The 26,842-nt window shown below is 39.3% G+C and overlaps 2 protein-coding genes across 2 annotated transcripts in view; one reads left to right on the forward strand and one right to left on the reverse strand.

Annotated features, from left to right (window-relative positions):
* cenpp (centromere protein P) overlaps positions 1-5,291 on the forward strand; it is a 105,525-nt gene extending 100,234 nt beyond the window's left edge. Inside the window, exons 7-9 of the mRNA XM_042509723.2 lie at positions 3,176-3,255; positions 3,341-3,432; positions 4,973-5,291. Of these exons, the coding sequence (XP_042365657.2) occupies positions 3,176-3,255; positions 3,341-3,432; positions 4,973-5,103 (303 nt within the window). The 3' untranslated portion in view covers positions 5,104-5,291. The remainder of the gene's footprint in view (positions 1-3,175; positions 3,256-3,340; positions 3,433-4,972) is intronic.
* ippk (inositol 1,3,4,5,6-pentakisphosphate 2-kinase) lies at positions 5,184-25,554 on the reverse strand. Its single transcript, XM_042509752.2, has 14 exons — positions 25,296-25,554; positions 23,284-23,343; positions 18,838-18,933; positions 17,856-17,922; positions 17,566-17,684; positions 16,824-16,913; positions 15,709-15,767; positions 15,404-15,476; positions 14,644-14,796; positions 14,048-14,168; positions 13,005-13,140; positions 12,795-12,897; positions 12,324-12,415; positions 5,184-11,661 (listed from the first exon to the last, which is right to left on the reverse strand). The coding sequence occupies exons 1-14, from the start codon at positions 25,374-25,376 to the stop codon at positions 11,409-11,411; spliced, it is 1,503 nt and encodes a 500-aa protein (XP_042365686.1). The 5' UTR covers positions 25,377-25,554; the 3' UTR covers positions 5,184-11,408.
* Positions 25,555-26,842: the final 1,288 nt, after the last annotated feature.

Consider the following 26,842-nt stretch of genomic DNA (forward strand, 5'->3'; position numbering starts at 1 on the left):
GCATGAAATAAATAAAGCATAAACTCAACACAACATTATTATCCAAACACAAAGCCGATACATAACTTTACTCTGACGTTTTAAAGGAAATAAAACAAAACCACAACATTGCAATGGCTGTCACAACAAATGAGCAAATACAAATACTTCAGTAATCATTTTACCACTATTTCTAATTGCAAACGTCTGGTAATGTGAAACTGTACTGACTTACATGTGGTCTTGTATATGTTTGATAATTATAAATGATTTGATAATTATAAATCATTTCCAGGTCCAGTGTGACAGTAAGCAGCTGGTTTTCATTTCACCTCAGTAAGGACACAATATTTTAGAAGGATGAATGAACGTTTGCTAGACTTATTCTGAAAAGTCGATTTTGTGGGATTTAGGAGCATCTACTGACAGAAATTGAATATAATATTCCAGCATATGAGTATTTTTTAGTTTACAGTCGTTTACATCTACATGCGGAGCTGGTCCTCGTCCACAGAGTTTACCATGTTGTAAGTTTAATGCTGAACTGAGGAAGTCCATTTGAGAAAGATACAAGTTGATTCATCTCTGACATCAACATAAATCCACACTGACATTTAAAAGGAGCGACCACAGAGAGCATTAGAGGCGACAGGAAGTTTTCCACTTTACTGCCACTCAGCCACAACCAGGATTACATCATCACTTTTTTAAGAGGAAGTGGGATGAATGTAGTATCACATGTGCTGCTCAGTGATTTTGAATCAAGACATTCAAAATAAGGATTTAGTTAACTTTTTTATCAGCCCTTTTACACTTACTTTCAGTCAACCTGTTCAATTAAGGACAAAGAAACGTTATGACAGCAAGATGCTGCAAGTTCATCACAGACTGATTCATGCTGCCGTGGCTTGTCTGCGTCTGGAGAGCTGCATGTATTAAACAGGCATTCAGTCATTTGCAAGTGTGAATAATTAAACTGAAGTCTATTAATAGAAATATTCATAACATTAAATTACATACTGATTCCATCTGTGTTCACTTCATTTAATCTGTCAATGGCTAACATGAGTATAAAACACTCTGGAGTCCATGTATTTATAATTTATTAGAATTAACATAACTTCATTTATATATCTTGTAGAGACAAGCCAGAAATGCTAGTAATGTGCAGCTCTTAGATTGTATCTTTCCATCTTTAGATAAAACATTTTTAAACTTTGAATTACCAAAATTATTATTGATTTAAAGGCATACATCAATTTTCAATGAAAATGACAAATAAGTTGTTAAAATAAGAAATAGGCTATATTATAGATTTATTTTGTACATTTTTCTGATACATTTTGTGTAGAAATAGTGAAACATTTTTTACAGTTTGTACCAAAAAAGGAGACCATTCACGGGTGATGAAGGCATTTTAAGAAGTGCTAAATAAAGAAAATGAATGCCCAGAAAATGTGCAAAAATCAACAAAAAATTGACCTGCACTCCAAAAATACATGCTGATGAACAGAAGAAACAAACACTAAAACATAAGAGGAACACACTGCTCAGTAAAAACACATTAAAGGTCAATAAAGAGCTGGTTCTGGTTTAGAGGGTAGAAACTTCTGATTACAGACAGCACACACACAGCTGCAAATTCCTCTGGATTGAGTCACCTGGACACACCCCTCACCTGTTGGAGAAGGAGAGAGAGAGAGAGAGAGTGTGTGTGTGTGTGTGTGTGTGTGTGTGTGTGTGTGTGTGTGTGTGTGTGTGTGTGTGTGTGTGTGTGTGTTGAGGCCGCAGAATAAATCAGAATAACAGGTCATTATCAGAACAGATTTCACTGCAGAATATCATTTGTGAAGTCAATAAACTCTGATGAATCATTCGCTGCAAAACATTTTCGTGAAGTTCACAAATGTTCACTGCTGTTTCTTTATGAAAAACAAAATATAAGAAGTTTTCAGTGGAACAGAAGCAGCTTTGATTTATCCACATTTCATCTGTAAAGTCAATGAAGCAGCACGTCAGCGTCACTCAAATTATTCACTTCTGTTTCCTTTTGACTCATTACAGTTTAATGTTGTGTCTCCTTGTACAAACTTGAGTATGTGAATGAGAGTCCGTGTGCAGGTTAATAAACAGATGCTGTAGCGCCCCCCACAGGCCGACTAAAAAATGCTGGAAAACAGCAGTAATGGACATCATTTCACAAAGTTTTTCTACAGGCTCAGAAATAACTACTTCTTCCCTGGTAATTTGCCCAGACGTAAAGTACAACTACAGAGTATTTGCTTTTAAATAAAAGTCAGAAGTTGTTTTTAAAAAATGACTTAAAAAAATCACTCAATCACCCATAACGACTGAAAGAAGCTCAGTGTGTTATTTTAAAAGCTAAGTAACTTCTGAGTCATGTATTCTCAATTAACCAGTAATCACACAATTAATCTTAAATACAACATTTTGTCTTTATTTTTTAAAGAATATTATTGTTTAATATTATTTGTTAATCTCATTATTGCTGCGATATTTAGCGTAAATTATCTGCATAATAACTGTATCATAGGAAGTTTGACTAACATCAGCTGGAAGTAATAAGAAGTATTTCAAGATAACACTTAAATTTGTCAGAAAAACAAAACTAAATGCTTGTAGCTGTATTGTTGCTTTCCTGCAGATACTGGACATTATTTGAAACTCCTGAATGCTTCACTTTATATGTGCATGCTGTAAAGAAAGTGATGTCTTTTAAATAAAAAAAACTAAAAAAACTTTAATTCTGATTAAAAATAAAACTCAATTACTGAATTACTGAATTTGAATCAGATATTTGAAAACAAAAACATAATAACTTGTTTTGTGTGAATTTTTTTTAGGTTCTGTCAAACTCAGTATTATTTATGTAATGTCTTTGATGGGAACAGAGTCTGTAGAAGATCAGGACCCCAAAACACTTAAAGTGAAAGTTGGGACTTTCATTTTAAAAAAGTTCAAAACAATTAAGTCTGTCTTAAGACAGCACTGAAGTATCCTCATGAACATTTCGTTGGTCTGTAGTCGCTGTAACTGTTCCTCCTGTTCATCCACAATGCATCTTTAATAAATTTCAGTAGAAGTGATGGGCGACAAAATCAACTCTTGAGTAAAAAAGCTTTTTCGTTTATCCGAAGTTAATGCGTCTCTCCCCTCTCTGTTTATCTCTCTGCAGGAGAAGTATCCGACTGTCGTCTCTCTTCCTGCAGGCTTCAGGTCAGAGGTCATGACCCTGAATCACCCTGAGCTTCCTGGGTAAATACGCTCACACTGATGGAGTGCAGAAACACTCAGCGCTGAGCCGTCACCTCTGCTCACCTCTCTGTGTTTTTTTGTCCAGCTGCGTCTTTTTCATTCACTGGACAGTCGAGGTCTCCAGAGAGGGCCGAGTCACGCCAAAGATCGAGCTGCTGACGAAGATCCCTGAGAGAGGTACGATGTCCGTCTGTGTGGTTAACCCTTTGAAACCTGAACAAATTAGCTTGTTTTCTTTCAAAAACAAGGTGGAAAAAGGCTATGGGCAGTTTAACAAGAAAGGGCCCAATATTTAGCAAGAAATTACAAAAAAGTTATAATAACATTACCTAAAATAAGCCCCAAAAAAGAAAATACAAATAAACAAAAAAAAACCAAGAAAAATTAAAAATATTATTTTCTGTAACATAATTTTAATATATATTTGTAGAGTTATAAATATCGTTTGCTGTTTGTGCCCTAGTTTTTTTATTATATCTAATGTCTGTGGGACATATTAAGTTGCTCATTATATTTTTTCACATTTTCTCAGGTGTCAAAGGTTTAAATGCTTATGAAGGGCGTCTAAATGTATGTGTTGGCCCCAGGCCACAGGCGCCACAGGTTGTTGAACTTTGACAACAATAATTGTATTACAAAAATTCGAAACTCATCTGAATTTATGTTTTATTTATGTACTGGTGCTTCTTTAAGCTGTGATTGTCTCCCCCCTCTGGCAGTGAGAGTTATTACACAAATACAGTCAGCACGTGTTTATGACACATAAACCCTCAGGTGAGCTCACTGCGTCTTTTTTTTACTTAATCCTTTGTCTGTTTGCAGAGTTTTTTTAATCTGCAGCATCCACTCCAGAAACGTTTCTTGGATGCTTGTCAGGATTTCCACCACATCACAACTCTAGTTTACTGAGAAATATAAAAGGTTTTCCTTTTATTCAAAAGCAGCTTTGACTGAGTCAGTCGTATCTCAGACTGTAACAGATAAATAATTGATCAAGACAAAGAAACCAGCAAGTTAAACGTCTTTAGTGTCAAGTTGAAATGGCTACAACAAATTCAAATCAGACTATTTAACACCATATTTTTTTGGCAGGCTGATGTAATTTTCTAATAGCTTAGAAAACTTAGAAAAGAGGTCTCCTTGAAAAAAACTCAATATAAATCCAAGTAAATATTTATTTATTCATGGGAAACTTTATCCTCCAGGTTTTTTTGCATGTTCAATTTCTCAATGGTTTTTGAACTGTCACTTCCCTAAAGCCCCAGTCCATGTATTTAGATGTTTGTTTAATGCGATCAACAGTACAAATCCCAAAGATTTTCATTTCACTGTCATACAATCACCACTAATCACACTCATGCATTGGAGAATCTGCGACCTGCAAACATTTGGTATTTTGCTTGAAAAATTACTCAAACAATTAATCGATTAACAACATAGTTGTAGATTAGTTCCATTGACTAACCATCTCAGGTCTTCAGCTGATATCTGCAATTAGTTTAAAGTGTACAGATAGACCAGTCTCTATTTTCACTCACATTACGGACAAATTACTTGAATTATTTGTTTTTACTTATTGTACTTCTCACGTTATTTGAAAATTGCAGAACCATAAAGTGTCACCAAAAAAAGGTTTTCTGACATCATCAGGGATCAAACTGTCACCCCTCCAGCAGCACTCAGGCGAGATGACTGTTGTCCTTCTCTGTGTCTGCAGCGCTGCAGTTGTTTCCCTCTCAGGATGTAGGCAGTGCTGCCGAGGCCTTTCAGGGCCTGCTGAGGATTCTGGGACCTGAAGCCGCCTTGGAGGCTGTTATCATGGCGGTCAGCCTTTCACGGGACACATGACTCACATCTTCACCTCGGTTACAGCTACATGAACATTTTATATTCTTACATGTCAAATAAAGTAAAACACGCAGCGGCGGTTTAGTCTCTTAGAAATCTTTATTCAATAGAAAGAGCAGCGCTGTGACGTCTGTAACAGCAGAGCTCATTGGTCAAAATCTACAAAAATAAATAATTTAAATACAAAATGCCAGACAGCAGTGTCGCCTTTGTATTTTCAAATAGTTTTCATCTCTCAGCTATTTACACACACGCAGTTATTATAAGTCTGTAGGTATCACAGTGCTGTGATGTTTCTGCAGGCCGACGCTCAGGCAGCAGGCGGAGGACGCAGAGGCAACCGACCAATCAGACAGCAGCTCGCCAGTCGGAGCTTCGTCTCACAGTGAGGACAGTTTGTTTCCTCATCATTATATAACAGTCACGGAAGGATTTGTAGCAGTTTAGTGGCTTTATTTTTTTATTGAATCCCTGTTGTGTCTGTCTTAAATCTTCATATCATAGTTAAATTAAATCAGGGCCCAACAACACATTTTAACACTTCCAGAAGCTTTGAAGGTTCTTTGTTTATCTGGATAAAAAAAAGATTAAGATAAAAGATTTTAAGCCTTTTCGCAATCTGAACTACTCAGATATGGTGGTTGAACGTCACATCTGACTTAATGTAATTTATATGAAACAAAATGACAAAACAGTCTCAACTCAGGGTCCATTTAATCTCTTCTTCTGGAGCTTTTCATCACATCAGTCCTGAGTTTACTCAAATGTCTGCGCACCTCTAGGACTTCTCATCAGTGTTGACTTCAAAGTTTAACAACTAGTAAACTTTATGAAGAATGCAGAATGCTGTTGAAATCTTCAAAACAAGCCAGTAAGTGGACACTGAATTGATACTGATCGCCAGCTAAATGCTGGTAAAACATGCAAGTTCCTGAAAGATTCGCTTTACTCATCTGCCAAAAAATCAACAGTTATCTCTTTAGTGGCTGGTATATTTTGGAACAAACCAGCTACAATGGCAGGTGGACAAAAAATGTCATTTCCAAACCTGAAATTGGGAAACAACAACAATACTACTACTACTAATAATAATAGCAAATATTTAGAAACGTAATCTTTTTTATCCAGATCAACAGAGAAGTCTTTGATTGTTCTTGAAAACGTTTGTTGTGTTGTTAAATGACCTTCTGAGATTTACCTGATAGATAGTCAGATAAAGTTATGATAAAAAGTCTTTTTATCCTACACAGAAATGACAGTGTTTCAGTCTAAGGAAACATGCTTGGTGAAAAACTTTGTCATTGCCATGTAGAGTCAAAGTCAAATCGGGAACAAGATATTGGTGTGCAGGTATGTCTTTGTCTTTTTGTGCAGAATCTGCAGTTTATGGATGTGAATGTACCTCCTGATGGGTTATCATAATGACAGATTTTTCTCAAACATCCGATATATCCAAATAAATAATGTGGAGGTGCCTGAAAAAGCAAATCAAGATTGATGTCTCATGTAAGCCAAATTCGTTAGTTCAATACAACAAAACACCTAATAATGGTTATATACACTGCATCTGTTAAACCAAAGCTGCAGTCTTAAAAACGCCTTGAGCGGTCTGATAACATGAACCGTCCAAAACCCTAAAATGTGATGAGACACAAATTGCAGCTACTTTTTCTCAGGATCACGCTGACAACATTCTGCAGTATTTGTGATCAGATTAATTGGCATGAAGTTTGTATATTTGTATGTTTTAAAATTAATCAAGTCAAAGTGACATCAAATCTTCGACTGTCTCACTCAGAGACGGCGCAGACAGAGATCCCACCTTCCTCTCTCTTAACTCCCATGAGCCTCTGCTTTCCTGCCATGCTGCCTGTTGCGTCTTCAGTTCAACAGTTAGAACGATCAGTGGTTGGTTCAGTTCGCTGCTGTCCAAACTCCAGCCCTTTAACTCCCCCGTCTCCCACACAACCAGGCAGCGAAGGCATCAGTCAAAAAAGGTGGTGACGTGATGGGTTAAAGGTCAAACTGTCCAGAGTAACAAATGTTGGAGGGAGTTCTGATTGATGGATTGAGATTTGTTGTCTTTTAAACTATGTTAGTGTTTGGATTTAACAGAACTGTTGACCATGTGACCCTGCTGATGACTGGGCGGACATGTGATTGTCTCACGTCACAGCGACGTCCACCTGATGCTGATGAACGAGGCAGCGGTCGTTCATCACCTGCTGCCTGATGTTGGGAGATCAGAGCTGACTGTGAAGGATTAACTCGTCTTAAGTTTCAGTCTTGTAGTGTGATTTCGTCTTCAGTCGTTTGACTGGCTGTTGGAGGCGGTGAAGGTTGGAGAGTGGACACTGTAAACAGGAACTGAAGTCAAGTGTTACCAGTTTATCTGAAGCTTCTGTGAGCGCTGCTGGTTTAAGAGGACGATGACGCCACCAGGAGAGGAAATCACAGGTTTGTACCTGACAACACAAAGACCCGCGACAATCCGAACACAAGCAACATCTGGACCCAAGTCCTGACACTGAAGTCAACACTCATCTGCTGATGGTAACAAAGAGCTGCAAACTGGGTACAAGTCTCAACTCCAGGTGACACCATCGCCCAAACCTCCCAGCGCTCCAGAACGCATTGTTTTGCAAACATCAGACGACCCTGTTGAGATTCAGTTTGGGTCGTCAGGAGTTCGAGGTACTGAGAGTTCACGGCTGCGTCCACAGCAGCTCCGAAACTGATCTGATGTCGACAAAGCAGATTAGTGTCAGATCTCAGCTGTGAACGCAGCCTGTAACAAAGTTTTCTCAACACACACACACACACCACCCTCCACCCTCCAGTCCTAACAGAACATTTAGGCACATGGACAAACACACAACAAGCCACTTATGGCACAAAAACCAGCGGAGCAGCAGCATGATGCTCAGCCTGTCTGATGAGGACTGCCCTCTGTTACCCAGCATCCTTTGCTCTGGTGGGTCAGATTGATCCACAGCAGAGCGGACACTGTGGAGACAGAAAGTTTCACGTTAAAGTCCTCTGGCTCTGCGTCCTGCTCTGCGAGTGTACAGTCACATTAGTCTTCTGTTCAGTGCAGTGTGACGACACACTGCATCAGTGTTTCTGTCCGCAGAAGGTGTGAAATCACAGGTCAAAGGTGAACTCTGACCTGCGAGTCCACACCAAAACAGCAATTCGTTGCGGAATTTATGGTTTTTGCTTCCACTCTGAAAAGGAGACGGAGCAAATATTCGCCACACCAAAGTGTAATGTAACCGTACCTTTACAAAGCTACCAATCTGGAGTGTTTTGGCCAATCCCCACTGAAAGCGTTTCTGACGTCCTTAATTTGGGCCCCTCAAAGAACAGATACACTCCCACTTTATTCATCAATCCACACTTAAGCCGTGTGTTACTTACTCTGTCAGCCCGTTTTTGCAGCGTTTAGTAAAGCACAATCTGCTCGGACAGCTGTTGAAATTACACAAATATCGTGCTGTATATGTGCTTTGATCACGTCTATGTCCGTCTGTGAGCTTTTCTTTACTACAGCCAGGTTCCCCTCACTGAAGACAGGTTGGCGCTGTCCACTCAGCTCCCTGGAAGCTGCTGAGACGTTTACAGAAGACGGAGTCAGTGTGGATTCGATGGCCGAACGCTTACGTCTCACGTCCAGTGGAGATTCCCAGTTAGACAACTACTAAAATGCCAACAAAAGAAAACCAGCTGAACCTTGCTCTCAAAACAAAAAGATTTAAAATAATGTGCTTTTTCTTTTTCAACACAACAGGAGGTTTTCAGTAAGAACAGAAAAGGTAGCTGGACACAAACGTCTTCACTTGAAGAATCCTACAAGAGCTGCTGGTCAGAGGTCCCAGCTGGACCTTTAAGGGTCAGTTCACCCCAATTTCTTACTACTTCTTCTTATATACACACCCAGTACATAAAGGACTACAACTGTATGAACTGATACAATTCAACACAACAGCTCTGTCAGTAATGCTACCCTTACCCATCTTACAATGTTCAAGTGTTAATTCAACTATAAGCTAATTATTGAGGTATTACTTGGTGGTGTATTGGACTGTATTATATTGAGTTGTGCCCGCCTAACATATGTGAATGGGCCAAACAAAAATTAGAAACACCTCTTTAATATAATCTCTCTGACAGTATCAAAAGAAAAGTAACAACAAAAGTTACATAAAGATTGAATTTATAACAGAGCTGTTGTATTGGATGACATTGCACTGAAGAGGTTTACCCAATAACGTGGCCACTGAGTGTTTTTGTCTTCCATGTAATGAAACCTACCATGCAGATTGATTTTGTGATTGTCTTTAATTTGTCTAGGCATTTTAGACAGCTGCGTCTGAGATTTCTGCCTCCAACATAATGAAGGGGAGTGGAATTTACATTTTTGGCACTGAAAAATACAATTTAAGAATTTCTTTTTCTTTTCTTTTTTTATTTTGGGGGGGGGGCACGACTATTTTCTCCAAAATGGTTCAGAAGTCAAATATGAAATATAATTTCCTATGTTATGAGAATCACAAACATTATTATTTTTGCAGCAAAGACTGAAATCAAAACAAAAATTGGATTGATTTCATTATGGGAAATAGGGAAAACTTTTAGTATTTGGGTGAACTGACCCTTTAATGACACTCAACTCTCCTCCCTAATAAAAAAAAAAAAAATCATAAGTATTTGACCTTTAATAGATTCTGGGCACAAAATGCCTGATGTGAGAACGCGTTAACACGCTGCCAATAAATGAACGGGAGTCAAACAAAAACAAACAGGGAGGTGAAGCATCGCTTGCTGTCGTCTCGCAGCTCTCATGAGGGTTTTCAGTCGATCATTGTGACGAGTTGGACTGAAAACCTCCGTGGAGTCCAGTAGAGAACTGAGACACGCACAGACCTCCTCTGTGGCTGCAGCTATGGTAACCAGTGCTTCTGTTACCATAGTGATGCTTCAGAGAACACCAGTCCAACCTGGACAAACATATTTTGGCTTCGCCTCAGTCCACCAGAGGCCCCGCCTACATTCAGGAAATGACATCATACGTACGTCAACGCCCAACGACCTGCATATCTCTCCATCACTTTCGCTCTCCTCTCTTCTGTCTTTTTCTCCCAGCTTTACTGTCAGCATTGACACAGAGGACGAGATTGGTCATGTTGTTGCCATGACAACCTTAAAGGCCCAGACACACCAAACTGACATCAGAGAGCTATCATCAGTGAAAGCCCCCTGCTGCGTCCCCTCATGTCGCCATGTCTCAGCTAAAGAGTTGCACATGAACACACCAAACCAACTGCCAACCAGCCTGCGTGAGAGGAGATACCCCTCCATACCAGCAGGCCGTGGTTGTCTGTAATAGTCATTCAAAAATGAAAACAGGACAACCGTCTTGGCGCTGGTTAGCCGGTTAGCACATCAACAACACAACACAGTGTTGAAAGAACAGAGCATAATTTCTGTGCACCAGTGAACAATAACACAAACCATCAGGAACATTTCTGCTAACGAGCTCAATGGTTAAAGGTAAATAATCTTACCTTATACAACAAGATTATTTCAACCTCACTCCCTCTAAACTTCAGGTTTTTGTTTACTTTCCTCACTTCTGTTTTCATTCTTGCACACTGAGCTGGATTGCCAATCAGTGTGGTTTCAGTCAATGACTCTCCGCCACGTCGTATTTTCAGCGTATTGAATTGGTGGAAAAGAAGCAGACGATGGTGGGCAGACGGTGCGGGACCCACCACAGCCACTAGAGACGGATGCTCACTGACGGTTCAACATTAACCAACAGCCGACCGTTGGCGTGGTGTGTCAGGGCCTTTAAAAAAGAGGCCTGTCAGGAGGTTAGTCCGAACGCTGTCACTAAAGAGGAAAGAGCAAAGCTCCCTGTGTGTTTTCTAATAAATATGAATCATGACAGAACAGAGCGGTGATGTTGGGTTTCACCTCCTGACAGAAGTGAGACATCAGTGGCCACGACGCAACAAAAACTCAAAGATCAGTAACAGAAATATCTGGAAGTCACTCAAACGTCTGGTGATTGAGTGGTGACTTCCTGGAGATTTGAATTTTGCTGAGCAGCAGCAGCAGATGGAGCTGATACCTGTCGACATGAGCTGAGTGAAGAGAAAGTGCTGCAGTAAAGTCTCGGATCAACACGTCTGGTCTGAAGTGGTTCCTGACCTCTGTATCAACATGGTTACTCTATTTGAGGCATCAGCGTGGCGTCAGTTTTCGTCTTCAGGGTCATCCAGTTTTTTTTGGGGGGGGGGTCACACTGGGTGAAAGAGCAGCGTGCAATCCTCTCTCTCCGCAGCTGAGATGATGCCGGGGAGCGACGGCAGGGAGCCCCTTGGCAAGGCACCGCCAGTCCTCAGGTAGCAGGAGACGATCTTCTGGTCCAGGCGCAGCTGGCAGGGGATGCTGTCGAACGGCTTCGGGTCGAGATCCAAGATGGAGACAAAGTAAGAGATAGCAGGAGGTCGGGAGGAGAGGAAGTCCCTGAGCCGCCTCTGACTGGAGAGACTGGGGGAGGAGGAGGAGCGTTGAACAGGAGAAGTGAGTAAAAACTGTTTCAGTTTAAATATGCTGAGCTGATGTCTGGCGCCACCTGTTGGACTTCATCAGGTACTACACACATTTAACAATAAATGAACCCGTCGTCCTCAGGCAGGAGAAAATGAATGGTGTATTCAGCTGCCTCTTTATAGATGTGTTATCTATAGGTTATCATCAGGAAGTTGCCCTTGACTGGACCAATTAAGGCCTATATTAACAATTACTTATTATATCAATTAATTTTAAAGAAAAACAAATGTGCGTGCTAAGTTGAAGCTTATTCCAGCCTGGCTCGAGTTAACGCGGATGACACAAGGCTGAATTGTGTAAGTGGAACGACTCGAACTCTAAGTGAAAGTTGACGTCAAGTTAAACAGGGATTTTTTTAAGTAAGCCCTGATTTCCTCAGCAACCCTCTGGTAATGTTATATTTACCTAATTATAATCCAGTAATACAAATTACATTATTCTGAAATTGGCCGTTCTGCATCATGAGTGCTTTTAGTTTGTATGTAAGTAAGTAATGGTTTCAAAGTCTTGAATTCAGGACTCAAAACTGTCAGATCTTCACATTTAAATAAAAGATGCTGGGGTGTTGGTGTTGAAGAAAAGGACAAGTAAACTCTTACCCTTCATCATCCTCTTCTTCCTCACAGCTGGGCACCAGGGCGACCATGATGGAGCAGTCCTTGGCTGTCATGGCAACGCGGTATTGATGGACCTAAATTCAAAAGACACAGCAGTTAGATATGTGACCATCTTAAGGTTTTTATGTGAGTTTTCAACGGGGGGAAAACCAGCCCTGAGTAGTAACTGATTTAGGAGGAAATACAACAATGAATCCGCCTCTGTATTATTGCTTAAACTCACTGCATGACTGGAATTGTTCCTGATAAATTCATGTTTTTCCTGCATTGCAGCTTCTGACCTTGATATTTTTTTTACAGCAAAGCTCTCTGGGATTATTTTTTTCAGCTCAACTGACGGTTTACTCAATTTAATGTTCCTACAGACTCACTGTCACAGGGAGAAAAGTTACAGCAGAAAACCTGCACCATCACACAGAGAACCAGACACATGGTTCCCGCTCTCTGTCTCACCTTGGCGACAGCGTACTCCACAGAGCCGTCATCCTCAGTCGGACATTTCTGCAGCTTCTCCAGGAAGGCCTCGTTGTACGGCCCGTCCATCTGAAGACGACTTCTGACGGACAGGAAGTGATGCACGAGACGAGTCAGTGCCCCTTCATAAGTGATAAAATTAACACTGTCGATACATTTGTCCTCTAATGCTGGTTTACTGTGTATTACCTCTCCTTGGGGAAGTCCTGCAGGTGCTGCTCCACTCTGCGGTACAGAGGATAAAGTCCTTCAATGTCCAGCGTGTCCAGCATCTGAGTCTGAAGAATCCTGAACAAAACGCTGTCGCTGGGTAAACCCTGAGAGCCTGCACAAAGAGAGAGAGAGAGGTCATCTTTGCTGCTTTCAACAACCCGTTTCAGGTCTGAATTCTTCAAAAAATATTTACTTGAAATGTTTAATAAGGAAAAGTATTCATTTCTGAGAGTCAAAAACATGCACAAAAAGATCAAAGTCGGGTTCTTAGTTTCACATATTTACATAATCAGATTCAGATGTCCGAAGCAAAATTTTTGTGTAAAGTCACAAGTGCGTCTTTCAAACCACAAACATTTCTGAGGGAGGCTGCTGCACAAGAAAAACCTTTGAAAGAGGGAAGACAGACAGACGGGCTGCAGAATAATCTGTTTTACTGATTTACAGAGTTACAGTCACAATCCACACCAGCAAAAAACTGCAGCTTCATGCAGTGTAGTACAGCAACTCTGTGACTTCTGTTACTGATTCTTTTTATTATCAAATCATGACTAAATCGTGAAAGTCGTGATTTGTTAGTTGAAAAGATTAAATCAAAGCAAGGTGTTTCGTTTATTTAAAGGTGTGCTGATTTATGTAAGCGTGTTTCCATCTCTCAGTCTGTGTGAATGTGTCTGGAGGTGATGATAAAAAAAAGGAAAAGTAAGTAAAAATACAAAAAATAGAGAATATAATATGTCAAAAGTGGAACAGATGCTGGATGGTAACTGCTGTTATTTAGCATCCGGTTTAAGAACTAGGGCTGCAATCAACTATTACTTTAATGGGATATTGTTATAGATGCCATCTGTTGTGTTTTTCTCCTGCATGAAAACTAGCTCTTTACTGTGTCTCTGAACAATGCATCAGATTTCACATGGTCCCTGTCAAATGAATTTGTAAATAAAAATAAATGAAAGACCACTTTATTGGCAATTGCAAAGAAAAAAAACATTGCAAACAGACAGGCAGGTTCTTACTGTGGCGAATCCTTTCCTTGTTGAACAGACTCCCTTCACAGAAGCTCCGCCCCTCTCCTCGTCTGTCCGTCACCACCCCTCCATCTCCTCCTCCACCACCCAGCAGAGCGTTCACCAGGACCTACAGACAGACAGATGTTTTAGACCAACAGAGGTGAGCCTCGTTTCAGTTTAAAGACTCAGAATCTCCCCTTTAAACTGTCATATTATATCATATATCAATCAATCAATAACTGCAGAGTAACTCAAATTGTAAAAAAACGAAATTTTTCACATGAGAAAGTTTTTTAAAAGTCAAACACAAACATCGCTCCAACTTGTAAATATCTAACTTCCACCCGGTGTCTTTAAAAACAAATCTGCTAATAAAAAAGCAAAAAAACAGCTGTGAGTTTCTCTTCTCACATCTCCATCTGACTGAGCTGTTTCACATCTGAAAAACACTCCAGGTTTGTCTGTTTCGCTCTGACTCAGAGACGTGAGCAGTATTTGGTCCGTTGGGGACTCTTGATGTCGGGATAAGTAGATTTTTGTTTACAGCTCAGCTGTACAACACCTATGTATTTTTTCCAGTGTGTGTTTCTGTGTTGTTTTACCTGGATGAAGTCGTTCAGGACGGCTTTGCTGGTCATGTGACTGTTGAGTCGGTTGTTTCCATACATGAAGTACGGTCTGAGGTGATGAAGAAGAGAGTTCAGGTCCAACGAATCGTCACTGCCCTCCTTACTGCTGTAGATACACTGACCGCCCTGAAAACACACACGCACGCGCACACACACACATTTGGGATGAATTTCTCAAAATATTTTTCACTGCTTTGATTCAAAATGAGTTACTCGGTTATATTTTCGGCAACTTGAGTAATCTTAAGATGAGATAAAGTGTCACGTTTATTCTTATTATTCTCTCCGTCTGTTGCTTTGCTTTTTAAGCTCAGTCAGTCACATAAATACTCTTTTCTTGTGTTATAGATTACATCATCACCACCATGTGAGCAGAGAGGACCGCTTTCAGTTTACACTTCCTGTCAAAATCATTTTGTTAACCCCTTCACTCCGATATGCTATGTTTTCTTTCTTTATATATATATATATATATATATATATATATATATATATATATATATATATATATATATATATATAATTTTCTTTTTATTTGTGACACTTATGGACAGACACACACGAGCCCGACCGCCCAAGTGCACACACGGACCCGAGAAAGCAAGGTGTTTTCTATTCTCTAAACCAGTTAACCGTTGCTGACGGGGTTTGAAGTTGTGATTGATCAGTTTCGCATTATCACTCAATGCAGGAGAGGACACAGACGGAGGGTGTGGCTGTGTTTGTGTCTCACCTTGAAGATTTTAAAGTTGTTCTGAGGTTCTTCTATCAGATGTCTGATGGCAAAGTACATTCTCTGTCTGTTCCTGAACAACACAAGAGAAACCAGAGAACATCAAGTTCTGCTGCAGAACAGTGAAGCAGCTTTATTATCAGTAGCTGAATCTGCAATGTGGTGCAGAACTGAGCTTAATAAGCACACATACACACACAGAATTGTTTTTGTATACATTACTGCAGTATAACTGTTTATGTGAGTTCCACACATAATAAATGCAGTAGTGCTGAAGGTAACAGCAGTATCTGCAGTAATCTCACCCTGAGAACAGGTCTAGAGGACAGTACAGACTGCGTCTCTTCCACTTCCCGTTGGCCACCTGCAGAGACACAGAGAGAATACAAAGTGATGAAGACAAATGTCAAGAAATCATTAAAAAAAACAGCTTTTGTTCAGTAGTTTTACAATTTTTGGCCCTGATCCTGATCCATGTCCTCTGATTTTAGGAGTCCAATCTGTTTACCTATATAAGGATTACATATGTATCTGACAAGGTTACAAAATCCTGAAGTCAAAACTATTGTGTTTCTAAGCTTCGGTTGAAGAACTGATTGGAAAGTTTAACTGGAGAATGTGACTAAAGTAGGGCCAGTACTTAATTCCTTTAAACAGTCAACCAAAATAACCCAGTACCAAGTAGTATTGAAATTTGTCCTGTGAAATTATACTTACATGACATCCTTTTATAAAAAACTTAAAAAGTCAGTCAATCCACTTAAAATGTAAAGCATACATTTTTTTAAATTAGACTTTCTTCTTCTATCCTGATGTTAATGGGAAAGGCATTCAGTAAATTATTTTAAAAATGGATAGAACCAATTATTCTGAGATTTTACAATGCAACATCAGAAACAAAATACTCATAACATCCTACTTCCCATGTCTTAGCATTTTTAAGACTTTTAAAAAAGACATTTAAGATATTTTAATGGCAATTAAAGCCTTGTTTTTAGATGAATGAATTTAATGCCTTTTGAGACTTTTTAACCCCGCTTCCATTCCATGACGGGTCTTGAACAAAGTAGACGAATGAAGGTATCAGATTAAATAATCTATTGGTATCAGTGTCACTTTAAAAGGTACTGATATTGATCTTGTAGTATTTTAAATAATACCCAATTCACCCTAGACTGCAGAGAAGACTAATCAGTCTGATCGAGACAATCTGATATTAATCGATTTCAGACATCAGCTGCAGACAGCACACAGACACGATAACAGTCAAGTTTAGTTTTGGTCTGCATCAAGTTACTGACAGAATAAAGATTAGCGACCGCTGATCTGCCACTGTGTGAGTGACCGTCGGCAAAAACTAAAAATGAGAAGCTGCTGTACTATAGTTTGTGTATTTGTACTTTACAGTGGTCGTAGTTACCTTGTAGTGTTGGTGCATGCAGAAGCGGCACACTTTGGTCTTGATGTCTTTGCTGACATGTTTGGAGGACGGCAAGAAGCCACATTTAGGCTAAAAACAAAACACAACAACATCAGCTGAGTAACACTCATACACCCTCAGTCAGTCATGTGATGGTGGGAGTGATTCAGGGGATTTCTGAAACTGTGGACACTTCTCAGGCGAGAGGACGCCATCTTTGACACAATCACAAGTTTTATTAATTCAGAGTTTGGTTTTTTTTTGTGATTTTTTTTTTCTTTTCATGACATTCATTGTACAGCATATATCAATGAATGAACAGGTCAGTCTAAGAAGAGCAATAACAATCCATACAATCAATGTCCAAAAGACAAAACTGGGGAAATATCACTTTTTTTTTAAATAAATAAATCTAAAATAATTATAATAATAAAACAGCTGTACTTTAGAGTTTTATTGTTTCGATAAAACTGAAATTAAAACCAGCTCAAAACTTAATACAATGTTTTGAAAACGACTCAAATTACATAAATTTATTGTTATTTATGTGTACACTTCTTTGTTAGGAACAAATGTTTTCTCCTTTCAACGTAAGTGCCACTATTTAATTTAACAATGGGGCACAACATCTGATGTCTTAAAAAAAAAATCAGTGACTGTGAGTGTGTGTGTGTGTGTGTGTGTGTGTGTGTGTGTGTGTGTGTGTGTGTGTGTGTGTGTGTGTGTGTGTGTGTGTGTCTACCTTGATCTCGATGCAGAGTGGAGGAGTGTGTGTTGGCTGGTGGAGGGCTGGAGTTGTCAGGTTGGGCAGGCAGAGAGCACAGCCACTGTAGATGTCCATCACCTTATCACAGCGCCAGGCTGACACACAAAACACACATGCACGCACGCACGCACGCACACACACACACACACACACACACACACACACACACAAACAAAAGATTTTTAGCAACCATCTAGCTCTGAAAGAAAACAAAGAAGCATATTATTATCGGAGCACTCCCACAGAAATGATAAAAACAGTTGTACCTGGTCTTTGATGTTGAACCTTTATTGACAGCTGTCGCACAAACTCCAGCGGCAATTTGACCACTTCCTGTAGAGAAAATGAAGACAGTCACATTAGTCCAGTTTGCAGACACAACTTGTCCATATTATCTCTGCTGCAGGGTCTTGGTTTCTGTTTTTTACTGTTTGTGATCTGCTGGCAGTGTGCTCGGTTTATTGAGGGGATCATAGTGTACAGAGCCAACTTTGATTGTGACTTTTATTAGTGCCCTAAATTTGACAGTCAAATAAAATGAGCTTTTGAATCTAACTTCCAGCTGATAATTAAATCTAAAACTAGACATCATCTGACCCAGGGAGTGTTGTTCATGTGCTAAAAACCCTCCAGACTTCAAAACTGTAACTCATTGTTTTTGTGAATTTCAGCTTTTAAACCTTCACAACTCTGATGAAAGCGATATTCCAGTAGGGATTCACATTGTGCTAAAAAAAAACAATAACATATTCACTGTTACTATTAAAGTAACATTAAAGTAAAGAAACTATTAAAAAGTTCAAATTTTAACAAATATTCTCAGTTTTTTGACAGTGAGGATAAATTAGTCAGCCAGATGGGTAAAATTGTCCCAAGCGTTTCAGTTACTAATCGTAGTTTTAGTCGTATTGAATTGTTTTTGTCTGCAGTTCTCATTTTTTAGTCAGGCAGCAGTGTGCATTTGTTTATTACTTGTCTTGTTTTTTTTGGCATTAAGAAAAATTCCAAGACGCTACTTGCATAACACATTTGAATTTCTGGCTGAACTGTTTGTGGTCAAATTGCTTGTGGGTAATGTAGGTGCCAGGTTTCAATTTCGACCCTTTCTGTCCATCATAAGTCTGACGGTGTTGTAGGAGTGTAATGTGTAATGTTGTATTAATATAACATGGTTTAATGCTTTGTAAGAAACTGAGATAAAAAGATAAAAGATGTGCTGAATAAAACTGTGACACAACAGTGTCTTACCCCGCTGTGGATGAACTTCTCTCCCAACAGGCTGCTCATCACGTTGGAGCTGAAGTCAACAATGTTCTGGATCTGCCGAAAGGCCTGCTCCACCGTCTGCAGGACAAACACACAGACAGACAAGACAGACAGGCAGTGAGACAAACAGGTAAGATAAGACCTGTTCTGAGACTTGACATGCAATGTTGACAGAGTGGTTATTTTAAATATTCGTCCTCTCTGGGACACAAAAAGGAGGCGCTGTCCCCTGTACCTTGTACCATGTGACACATAAATCATTGATTGAAAGTAATGTCTGTTATTATCTGTTTTCACGAAACCAAACACCAACATTTTGGATAAAGACCGTCAGAGCTGATCACTAATGGATTCAGACATGAGATCTCTCCCACAATCTATGATTCTGTCACTGAGACAAATTCTTCTGCTGTTTACTCACTGAGTACTGTTTGTTTTCCGGGTTGGACAAACAATCAACCGCTTTGTAGACACAATCAACAATACAGACGTCATCTTCCTACATACCTAGAGAGCTACCAGATGTAACCACATTTATATTTTTCTATGGATGTCCCGATCCAATCTAAAAGATCAGTATCAGGGCCAATCAAGGCATTTATAAGTTGATCAGGATCAGCTATTTTGAGCTCACAGCCTGATCTGATCCTGATCTGATCCTTCGTTATGCACAGTAACACAGAGTGCAGTTGTTGTCACCTCTCAAATTCTTCACTCTCTGCCACTGCTAGGTTCCCATGTGTGTGTATGTCTGTGTGGAGGTGAGCACCACACACCATAAACAACAGCAAAGTGCAGCATGAGACTCTTTATTTCTGTCCCTTTTGACAAATTTTGAGTACTCGTTTAAGCTCAGTGTGAGATTCTCTTGCATTATTATTGCCATCTATAGCACATGGTGTTTCATCATGGGCAGAGGAGAGACAGACAGCTGTGCAGAGCTTACAACAACAACACTTACAACACCACTGCAAGTGCAACAAAAGCCAGTAAAGTAATATATTAATGTAACCAAATCTGCACAAAATATGTACAGAGGAAGAAAAAAAACAGCACATGCAGGTAGGCTGACAAAGACTGCACCAAAACAACAAACACTGGTGAGTAAGTACTCTATTAAAGGGAGAGAAAAAGTCTCTCAAGAAAATGTCGAGACCAAAAAGATGAAAGGGTTTGGTACTTTATTTTATTTTATAAATAAATAGCTAAAAAACATTAAGGAACAGCTTGGAAGCTTTGGATGTTTTTTAATAACAGTAAAGTACTAAATTGCACTGTGCAGCTGTATTATCTAAGAAACAGAGGTATTGGATCAGTACTCTGCATCAGCAGTTAATCAGTATTAAAAGACTCAGATCTGGATCGGGAGAAATAACTTGATCCGGACATGCCTTATTTTTTTTCCATACTGGTATCCAGTAGGAATGATGACTCATTTTTCCCTCACAGCTGACCGGTATATGTTCTGATCTGCAAGTCTGAACAGAAACTGCTCTTGTGTATTTGGCATATGCCAGCAGTTACCATGGAAACTATCTGTGTGTGTGTGTGTGTGTGTGTGTGCGTGCGTGCGTGCGTGCGTGCGTGTGCATGTGCATGTGCGTGCGTGCACATGGGTGCGTGCAGTGAGGGTTGTAAGTCGGGTAGTTAACCCATTAACACTTTTTTTTAAACTGCCCCAGGAACTCTCTTTAAGTATAGAAACTCTTAAAACACCAAACCTTTCTTTTTTTAATGTTTTGTTATCTTTATAATTAATTCACATATATAAGAAAGGCTTGCGTTACAGATTAATTTAAAACATGCTCCTGTTTTCCTGCTTCAGATACAAACAAAACAAACCCTTAACAGCATCATAAAATGTTAATAACTTTTGTTTACTGTCATAAATCTACTTCAAAGTGATGGCTGCTGATGAACCGCTCCAAGTTAATTTGAATTTCTGGGCTTGGCTGGGCAACACTGTAGTCTACATTTGGAGCAGGTACTGTGCCTTCAAGCCTTTAATCTGACCAGGATGTAAGGTCCGCTGCTGCTCCACTGACACTAAACAAAGCTGTGACCAAACTGAGAGCTGTGCTGCTGCACTTTACCATTACACTAAAAGCTCCTATTGTAGCACTGCGTACAGACAGAGCCACACTTCATCTACTCAATCATCTGTTCTCTCCTCTCTGTCACAGACAATATAGGTATCATTGCAATCATTACTGACATTTGTCTTCACTCAGTCATCAGTTTGAACTCTTACATCACACACTGTGTTGTTTACTATAAAACTGGTTTAACACCTGCGTGCGTCTTCAGGTGCAGCATGGGATTGGCCAGTGCTGCCATGAGGCTGTTGTTTTAAGCCAAGTGTTTCATTTGATTTATTAATATATCTATGAATGTTTTTAGAGGCTCATAACAAAAGAATGTTTGTGTGGCTGTGGTTTGCTCTGTTCATTTGACAAAGGTATAGTTATCACTTATTATTAGTTTAAGTAGCCTAGACTCTGCAGCTTCCGAAACAGTTCAATAAAAAAGAGGAGCGTCTGTGTTTTTGCAATAGAGAAAATCATGCCTTCAGGATTTCTAAATCCCATGATATACTGTAATACCAGGATACTGCCCAAGCTAACTGGAATTAGATAACCAGATCCTTCATTTGTATCTTCAACCCAGGCCATGGTCTCGTCAGACAGTATATTACAGTCAGAACCATCTATACATTAACACATTTACATTTTGTTGCCTTGAATTTTTGGAGGAAAATTCTTGCATGCTTCCTGTGAGCAAAGAATCTAAAAACTGAAAACAGTGTTTATTAATTGAAGAGGGGGCATGTTAACAACAAAACTACATCAAAACATCCATTTACAAACTCTCAAAATACTCTTGCAATAGTTTGCTTTGCCTTCTGCCCTTTCTGACCAGAACTAATAGTGAAAGTTTCACTTTTAGTCCTGGTCAGAATAGGCTGAAGGCATGCAACGTGTCTGGAGAGCACTGAGCATATGACTGGATACATGAGACTTGGATTATACTGCAACTGTTGTGTAAGAGTGTAAAAGGATGTTTTGATATTGTTTTGCTGTTGTCAATTGTGGTCCCCATTTACGTCAATTAATCAACAATGTTTGCAATTTTGGATTTTGAGTTCACTAGAAGCATGCAAGAAAAACACAATTTTCTACATGAATTCAATATAAATTATCATTTTGTGGGTGAAGTATTACTTAATACACTGTCATTAAACAGCCTGTTCATGTTTGGGTTTTTTTCTATTGATGTTTTTAAATTAAGTGTTTACTCAGATGTAACAGTACGTCTCTGGTCAACCCGCGTAAACATGCAGAAGCCCAAAGCTGCACGGACACTGTATGATTTTAATCATCTTGTACATTTTGTTACCTTACAATGCATATTTTCAATTAATCAACCAGTTGTGACACAGGCACTTACACAGAATAGTGCGCAATTCTGTCCATTGACAATTCCAGTAATGTTTTATTCAAACACGAGGGAAGCATCCTCAAAAATGTTGATTATTAAAACAAGAAAGGCAGCTTTACCCTGTACAATTCTTTGAACAAAAAGTTAAGAAGAATGGAGCTGCAGATGCAGATGAGACAGTTTGTCCAAACTTTTTTAAATGGGGGCCAGATTGGATGTTATGAAAATACTTGCATAAGGGTTACTAAAAAAAATCACATACAAATGAGACAAATGTACCAGTGTCATTGAAATTGCTCAATTTTCCACTGCTTATGAAAGCAGCAGCTCTCACTGTCAACTTTACACTTCTTTGTTCAGGCCATGGTGACTACCTTGCTGGAAATATCTTTTATAAAGTAACCATGAGTTTGCTTGTTAACCGTCTGTTTATGAAAACACCTTAGTTTCGCCTGTGTATTTCGTACTTATATGTCTACAAGCTGTATGATAGTCCTGCCATCATGAGGTGGATGACAATGAAAAGTGATCTTTTTCATTAAACAATATTGTGCCAGTCATGTAGTATATTTCAAAAAAACAGCTGAGGGCTGTTTAAAATTTGTCTGAGGGCCACAATTGGCCCCCGAGCTGACTTTGGACATGACAGCTGTAGACAATCAGCCACAATTTCTAGAATACCAATCCATTCATATTTTAACAAGTTTGTTACAGTTTCTAATAAATGTCAGATTACCGCCAATCTGGTAGAAATTGTGCCCGTTGAGATCATTTGTGGGGGCGACCACTTTGGGGTTAAAATGGGGCTTACTCTGTGTAAGTGTCTGTACGAAAGAATAGAAGTTAAAATTGCAAAAAAAATAAATGTAATGAAGCACAAATCACTCAGAGATCCCCATAACTCTCCATGTGATCTGCAATCAACATGTTAAAACTGAGCATTAATTTAGCTTTAGAAAACGTCCGACACATACACAGACTCATATTTACCTGTGGTGGATTTTCAGAGTCCTCAGCCGGATACTTGAGCAGGCGTAAAACTCTGGAAAGCTGCAAGAACAGAGGAGGAGCTCAGTTAGGATCAGTGAACCTGGACTCACAACATCCAGAAGCATCTCCAAGAGGATACCCGAGGTAGGTGAAAATACAAATACCACTGATACAGTTTTCCCACAGTGCAGCAGGAACATTACGTACACTGCAAGTTGGGACAAGTGTCTCTGACTGTAATAACTTTCAAACACAATGTGCCATATTGACAGTTACAGCAACCAGCAGTGACTACCTCTGTCAGTATTTGGGTGTGATTGCAAAAATGAACATCCATACATCTGAGAATAACATGTTACAACATTTATTAGGATATTTTAGCAGTGAGTGTCTACGTGCCCCCAAAAAACTCATGACTGAGAGAAATCAGGCTGTGCACGAAACCAGGCAGCGTGTTTAAGTGCACTGCAGTAACCTGGCTACTGTAAAATCCAGATTAACATGATTTACATGCAGTACGTCAGTAATCAAATTTCTCTGCTGCTCTGACCCTAGTTTTGAACCACACCTCAATTATTTCAAGTGTACTGAACACAAGTTATACGGCGAATACTGCAGTCAGAGCTTTTCCTTTCAGTTCGAAATTGACATCATGTGTGATGAACGCAGTCAAAAAAAAAAAGAAAATCTAAGCTTAATATAGTTATATTTCATCAAAACCACCATATGCTACATCTCATCTACAGTTTGACTAAAAATAAACAATTTCCCTCAACTAACCAGCATGCAACTAGAGTGAAAAACCAGGGCTTTATATCAACTCCAGAAATTTGTCTTAAACTTTTAACTTTCAAACATCAATGGGTGTGTTTTAAAATCATTAGGTAATTTATAGTCATGGGAGGGTCATGCATGATTTGCCAGTGACTCAGGGAGACTTCAGGACAAATCTTTATGGCTTTGGGGAGGGTTACATTTTATTTTTTAAAAAGTCACACCCCAGCTACTCCCCATCCACTGATAAAGAACAGTCCCTTAAAATGTAAGAGGCAGCTAAGTTTACCTGAATGTATCTTTACATGTAAGTATCTATCCTTATATATTCCCCGTCTCAGATGTTTGTCCTGCAACTGCTTACATTTAGAAAATGTATATTAAAAAGTTGATTTAATGTACAGCATACAAGGAAATCACAATTAACAAATTGAGGAATTGTCATAAAGCAAAATCAAAGAAAGTTAACAATGCATATTACTTAGTGATCACTGAAAATCCAAAGAAATCTTGACAGTTTCTGAGCTGGTTACAACACTGCTGCTGTGATGTCATACCCTTATAACATCCCACGGATTGCTCAATAACAACATGACCGCTACGGTTCCCTAAACGAGGCTTTCCCACAACCGATCAGGGGCATGTGATGGATTCACCGCCCTGTCCAGGTCAGTCCAGCGCCTGTCAGCACCGGATTAACCTACATGAAGTGAACTCAACACTCAGCAGACCGCCTGTCTGCTACCTCAGTCTGCTAACAGCAGGTCCCGTTAGCTAAATTAGCTTCTCAGCAGCCCGTTAGGATCTCACCTTTTATGACTCAACACCGCCCAGTCAGTCCGCCACGCTGACTGGACTAAAGTCTATATGTGATTTGTCACAAGTTATGTTGTTTTAAGTGCTGTTTCCGCAGTGTGGCGATCTTTTAAAATGGTTGGACTCATTTGAACTCCCAGTTGTTGGCTAACAAGCCGGCTAAGCTAGCACACACAGGCTAATGGTATCGATGATAGCTAAATAAAATCCTGATTCTGACACTTGACATTTCACCCTTCAGATGTAAACATACTTTACAGATAATAACTATAGAGTTTCAATCAGCAGCAGCAGCCAGCTGAAGTATGTTAACGGTTAGAAAAGTGTGAAGCGGCGGCGGCGGTGGTGTCCTCTCACAGCTAAATTCACACTCCTGCTTTAGCCGAACTTAGGTTAGCTTGGTGTTAGCCTCGTCTGCTCACCTGTACGTGTGAGACCACCAGGCTCTTGTTCCCCTCTCCGTGATACTTCCAGTCGTTCTCGTCCATTTTGTCCAGTTCCATCACACCGACGACAACAGACTGAGCTCCGTTAACGGCCAGAAAGTAACGCACGACGGTACGGGAACATACAAGTACTCCGACTGCTACTATTGGCTGCTAGCTGTAACTCCAGAGTACCACAGGACCGACTGACTTCTGCTGCCGCTGCTGCTGCTGCTGCTGCCCGGCCCCGCTGACCAGGAAACTCCCACCAACACTCCACTTCCGATTCTTCAAAATAAAAGTCCCAAAACAAGACCCCAACTGTTCAAAACGAAAGAAAAATATGATATGTTTGAGAATTAAGTTAAAATATTGTGAGAAAAACAGCCAAAATGTTACGTGTATGACGTCTTAATTGAACAGAGAAAAATAACAACAATAATAATGATAATAATAATAATAATAATAATAATAATAATAATAATAATAATAATAATAATGCATTTTTATTTCAGTTAAAATGTGATATGAGAATACAGTTATCTTTTTATTTTATTTTATTTTTTTAAGTCTTTATGGGAAGAAACTAGGGATGCACAATATTGGATTTTTTGCTGACATCCGACATGCTGATATATAACAACTCCTTTGGCCAATAACGATACCAATTAGGGGTAGACAGATTATTGGCCTGGCCTATTCTTCGGGCAGATATTTGGCGTTTTGCCAATTATCATTTTAATGATCCCTGATAAAATAATTTATTGAAAAGTGCAGTGTCAGCATGGAAAGAATTTTTGCTTTGTATACCCTTAGGGAGCTATTATATACAAAAGAAAATTTGTAGTTTTTCCAGCAGAAAGTTGTAGACTATGAAATGCCTTATACACATATAATATTTTGAGATTAAATCAGAAAATTGTCATAAGACGAAGAAAGCCATAATTTTATAATAAAAATGACAAGAACAAAGTTGTAATTTTGTGAGGAAAACATCATGTTATAAGAATGATGAGGAAAAGTTTTATTACAAGAACAAAGTTACAATAATTGCAAAAGAGGTTAAGGTCAAAGATATTGTGAGGCACACCAAAGATAAAAGTGCAAAATAAAACCAATTTAAATGGCAGAAGCTCAGATCGATCCCAAATTTGGTGTGACAGTGGACAGGGCGTCCCTCTACATGAGAGTAAAAATCAGAATGTGAATGTCTCTATACACTGAGGAGATATACAGCAGTACAAATACATAAATCATACAATAAGCTGAAATGGAATATTCTGCAAAATGAGTACTTTTGATACTTTCAAGTATACTTTAATTTTACTGTCAGATTGACCGCTGTGTGCATGCAACATGCAGAAGAAGCCCAGTGTCACACCAAATGTTGGACCAAAGCTCATATCATGAAACTACCTGAGTACATGAGTATCATTTCCCATTGGCCCTGGCTTTATTTTGTACTTGTGTCACAATATCTGTCAGTTTAACCACTTTTGAAGTAAAATATTTTCATACAAGAATTAATTTCATATGTGGGAGAC

This window comes from Plectropomus leopardus, chromosome 2, assembly GCF_026936395.1.
Source record: "Plectropomus leopardus strain MGB_pleo_1.0 chromosome 2, ASM2693639v1, whole genome shotgun sequence".
Classification (NCBI taxonomy): Eukaryota; Metazoa; Chordata; class Actinopteri; order Perciformes; family Serranidae; genus Plectropomus; species Plectropomus leopardus.

Coding starts and splice junctions, on each gene's coding strand:
- ippk (XM_042509752.2), bottom strand. CDS start 25,376: ATGGAACTGGACAAAATGGACGAGAACGACTGGAAGTATCACGGAGAG. Junction 17,923..18,837: donor AGAAGTTCATCCACAGCGGG/GTAAGACACTGT, acceptor TTTTCTCTACAG/GAAGTGGTCAAATTGCCGCT. Junction 17,685..17,855: donor GGTTCAACATCAAAGACCAG/GTACAACTGTTT, acceptor TTTGTGTGTCAG/CCTGGCGCTGTGATAAGGTG.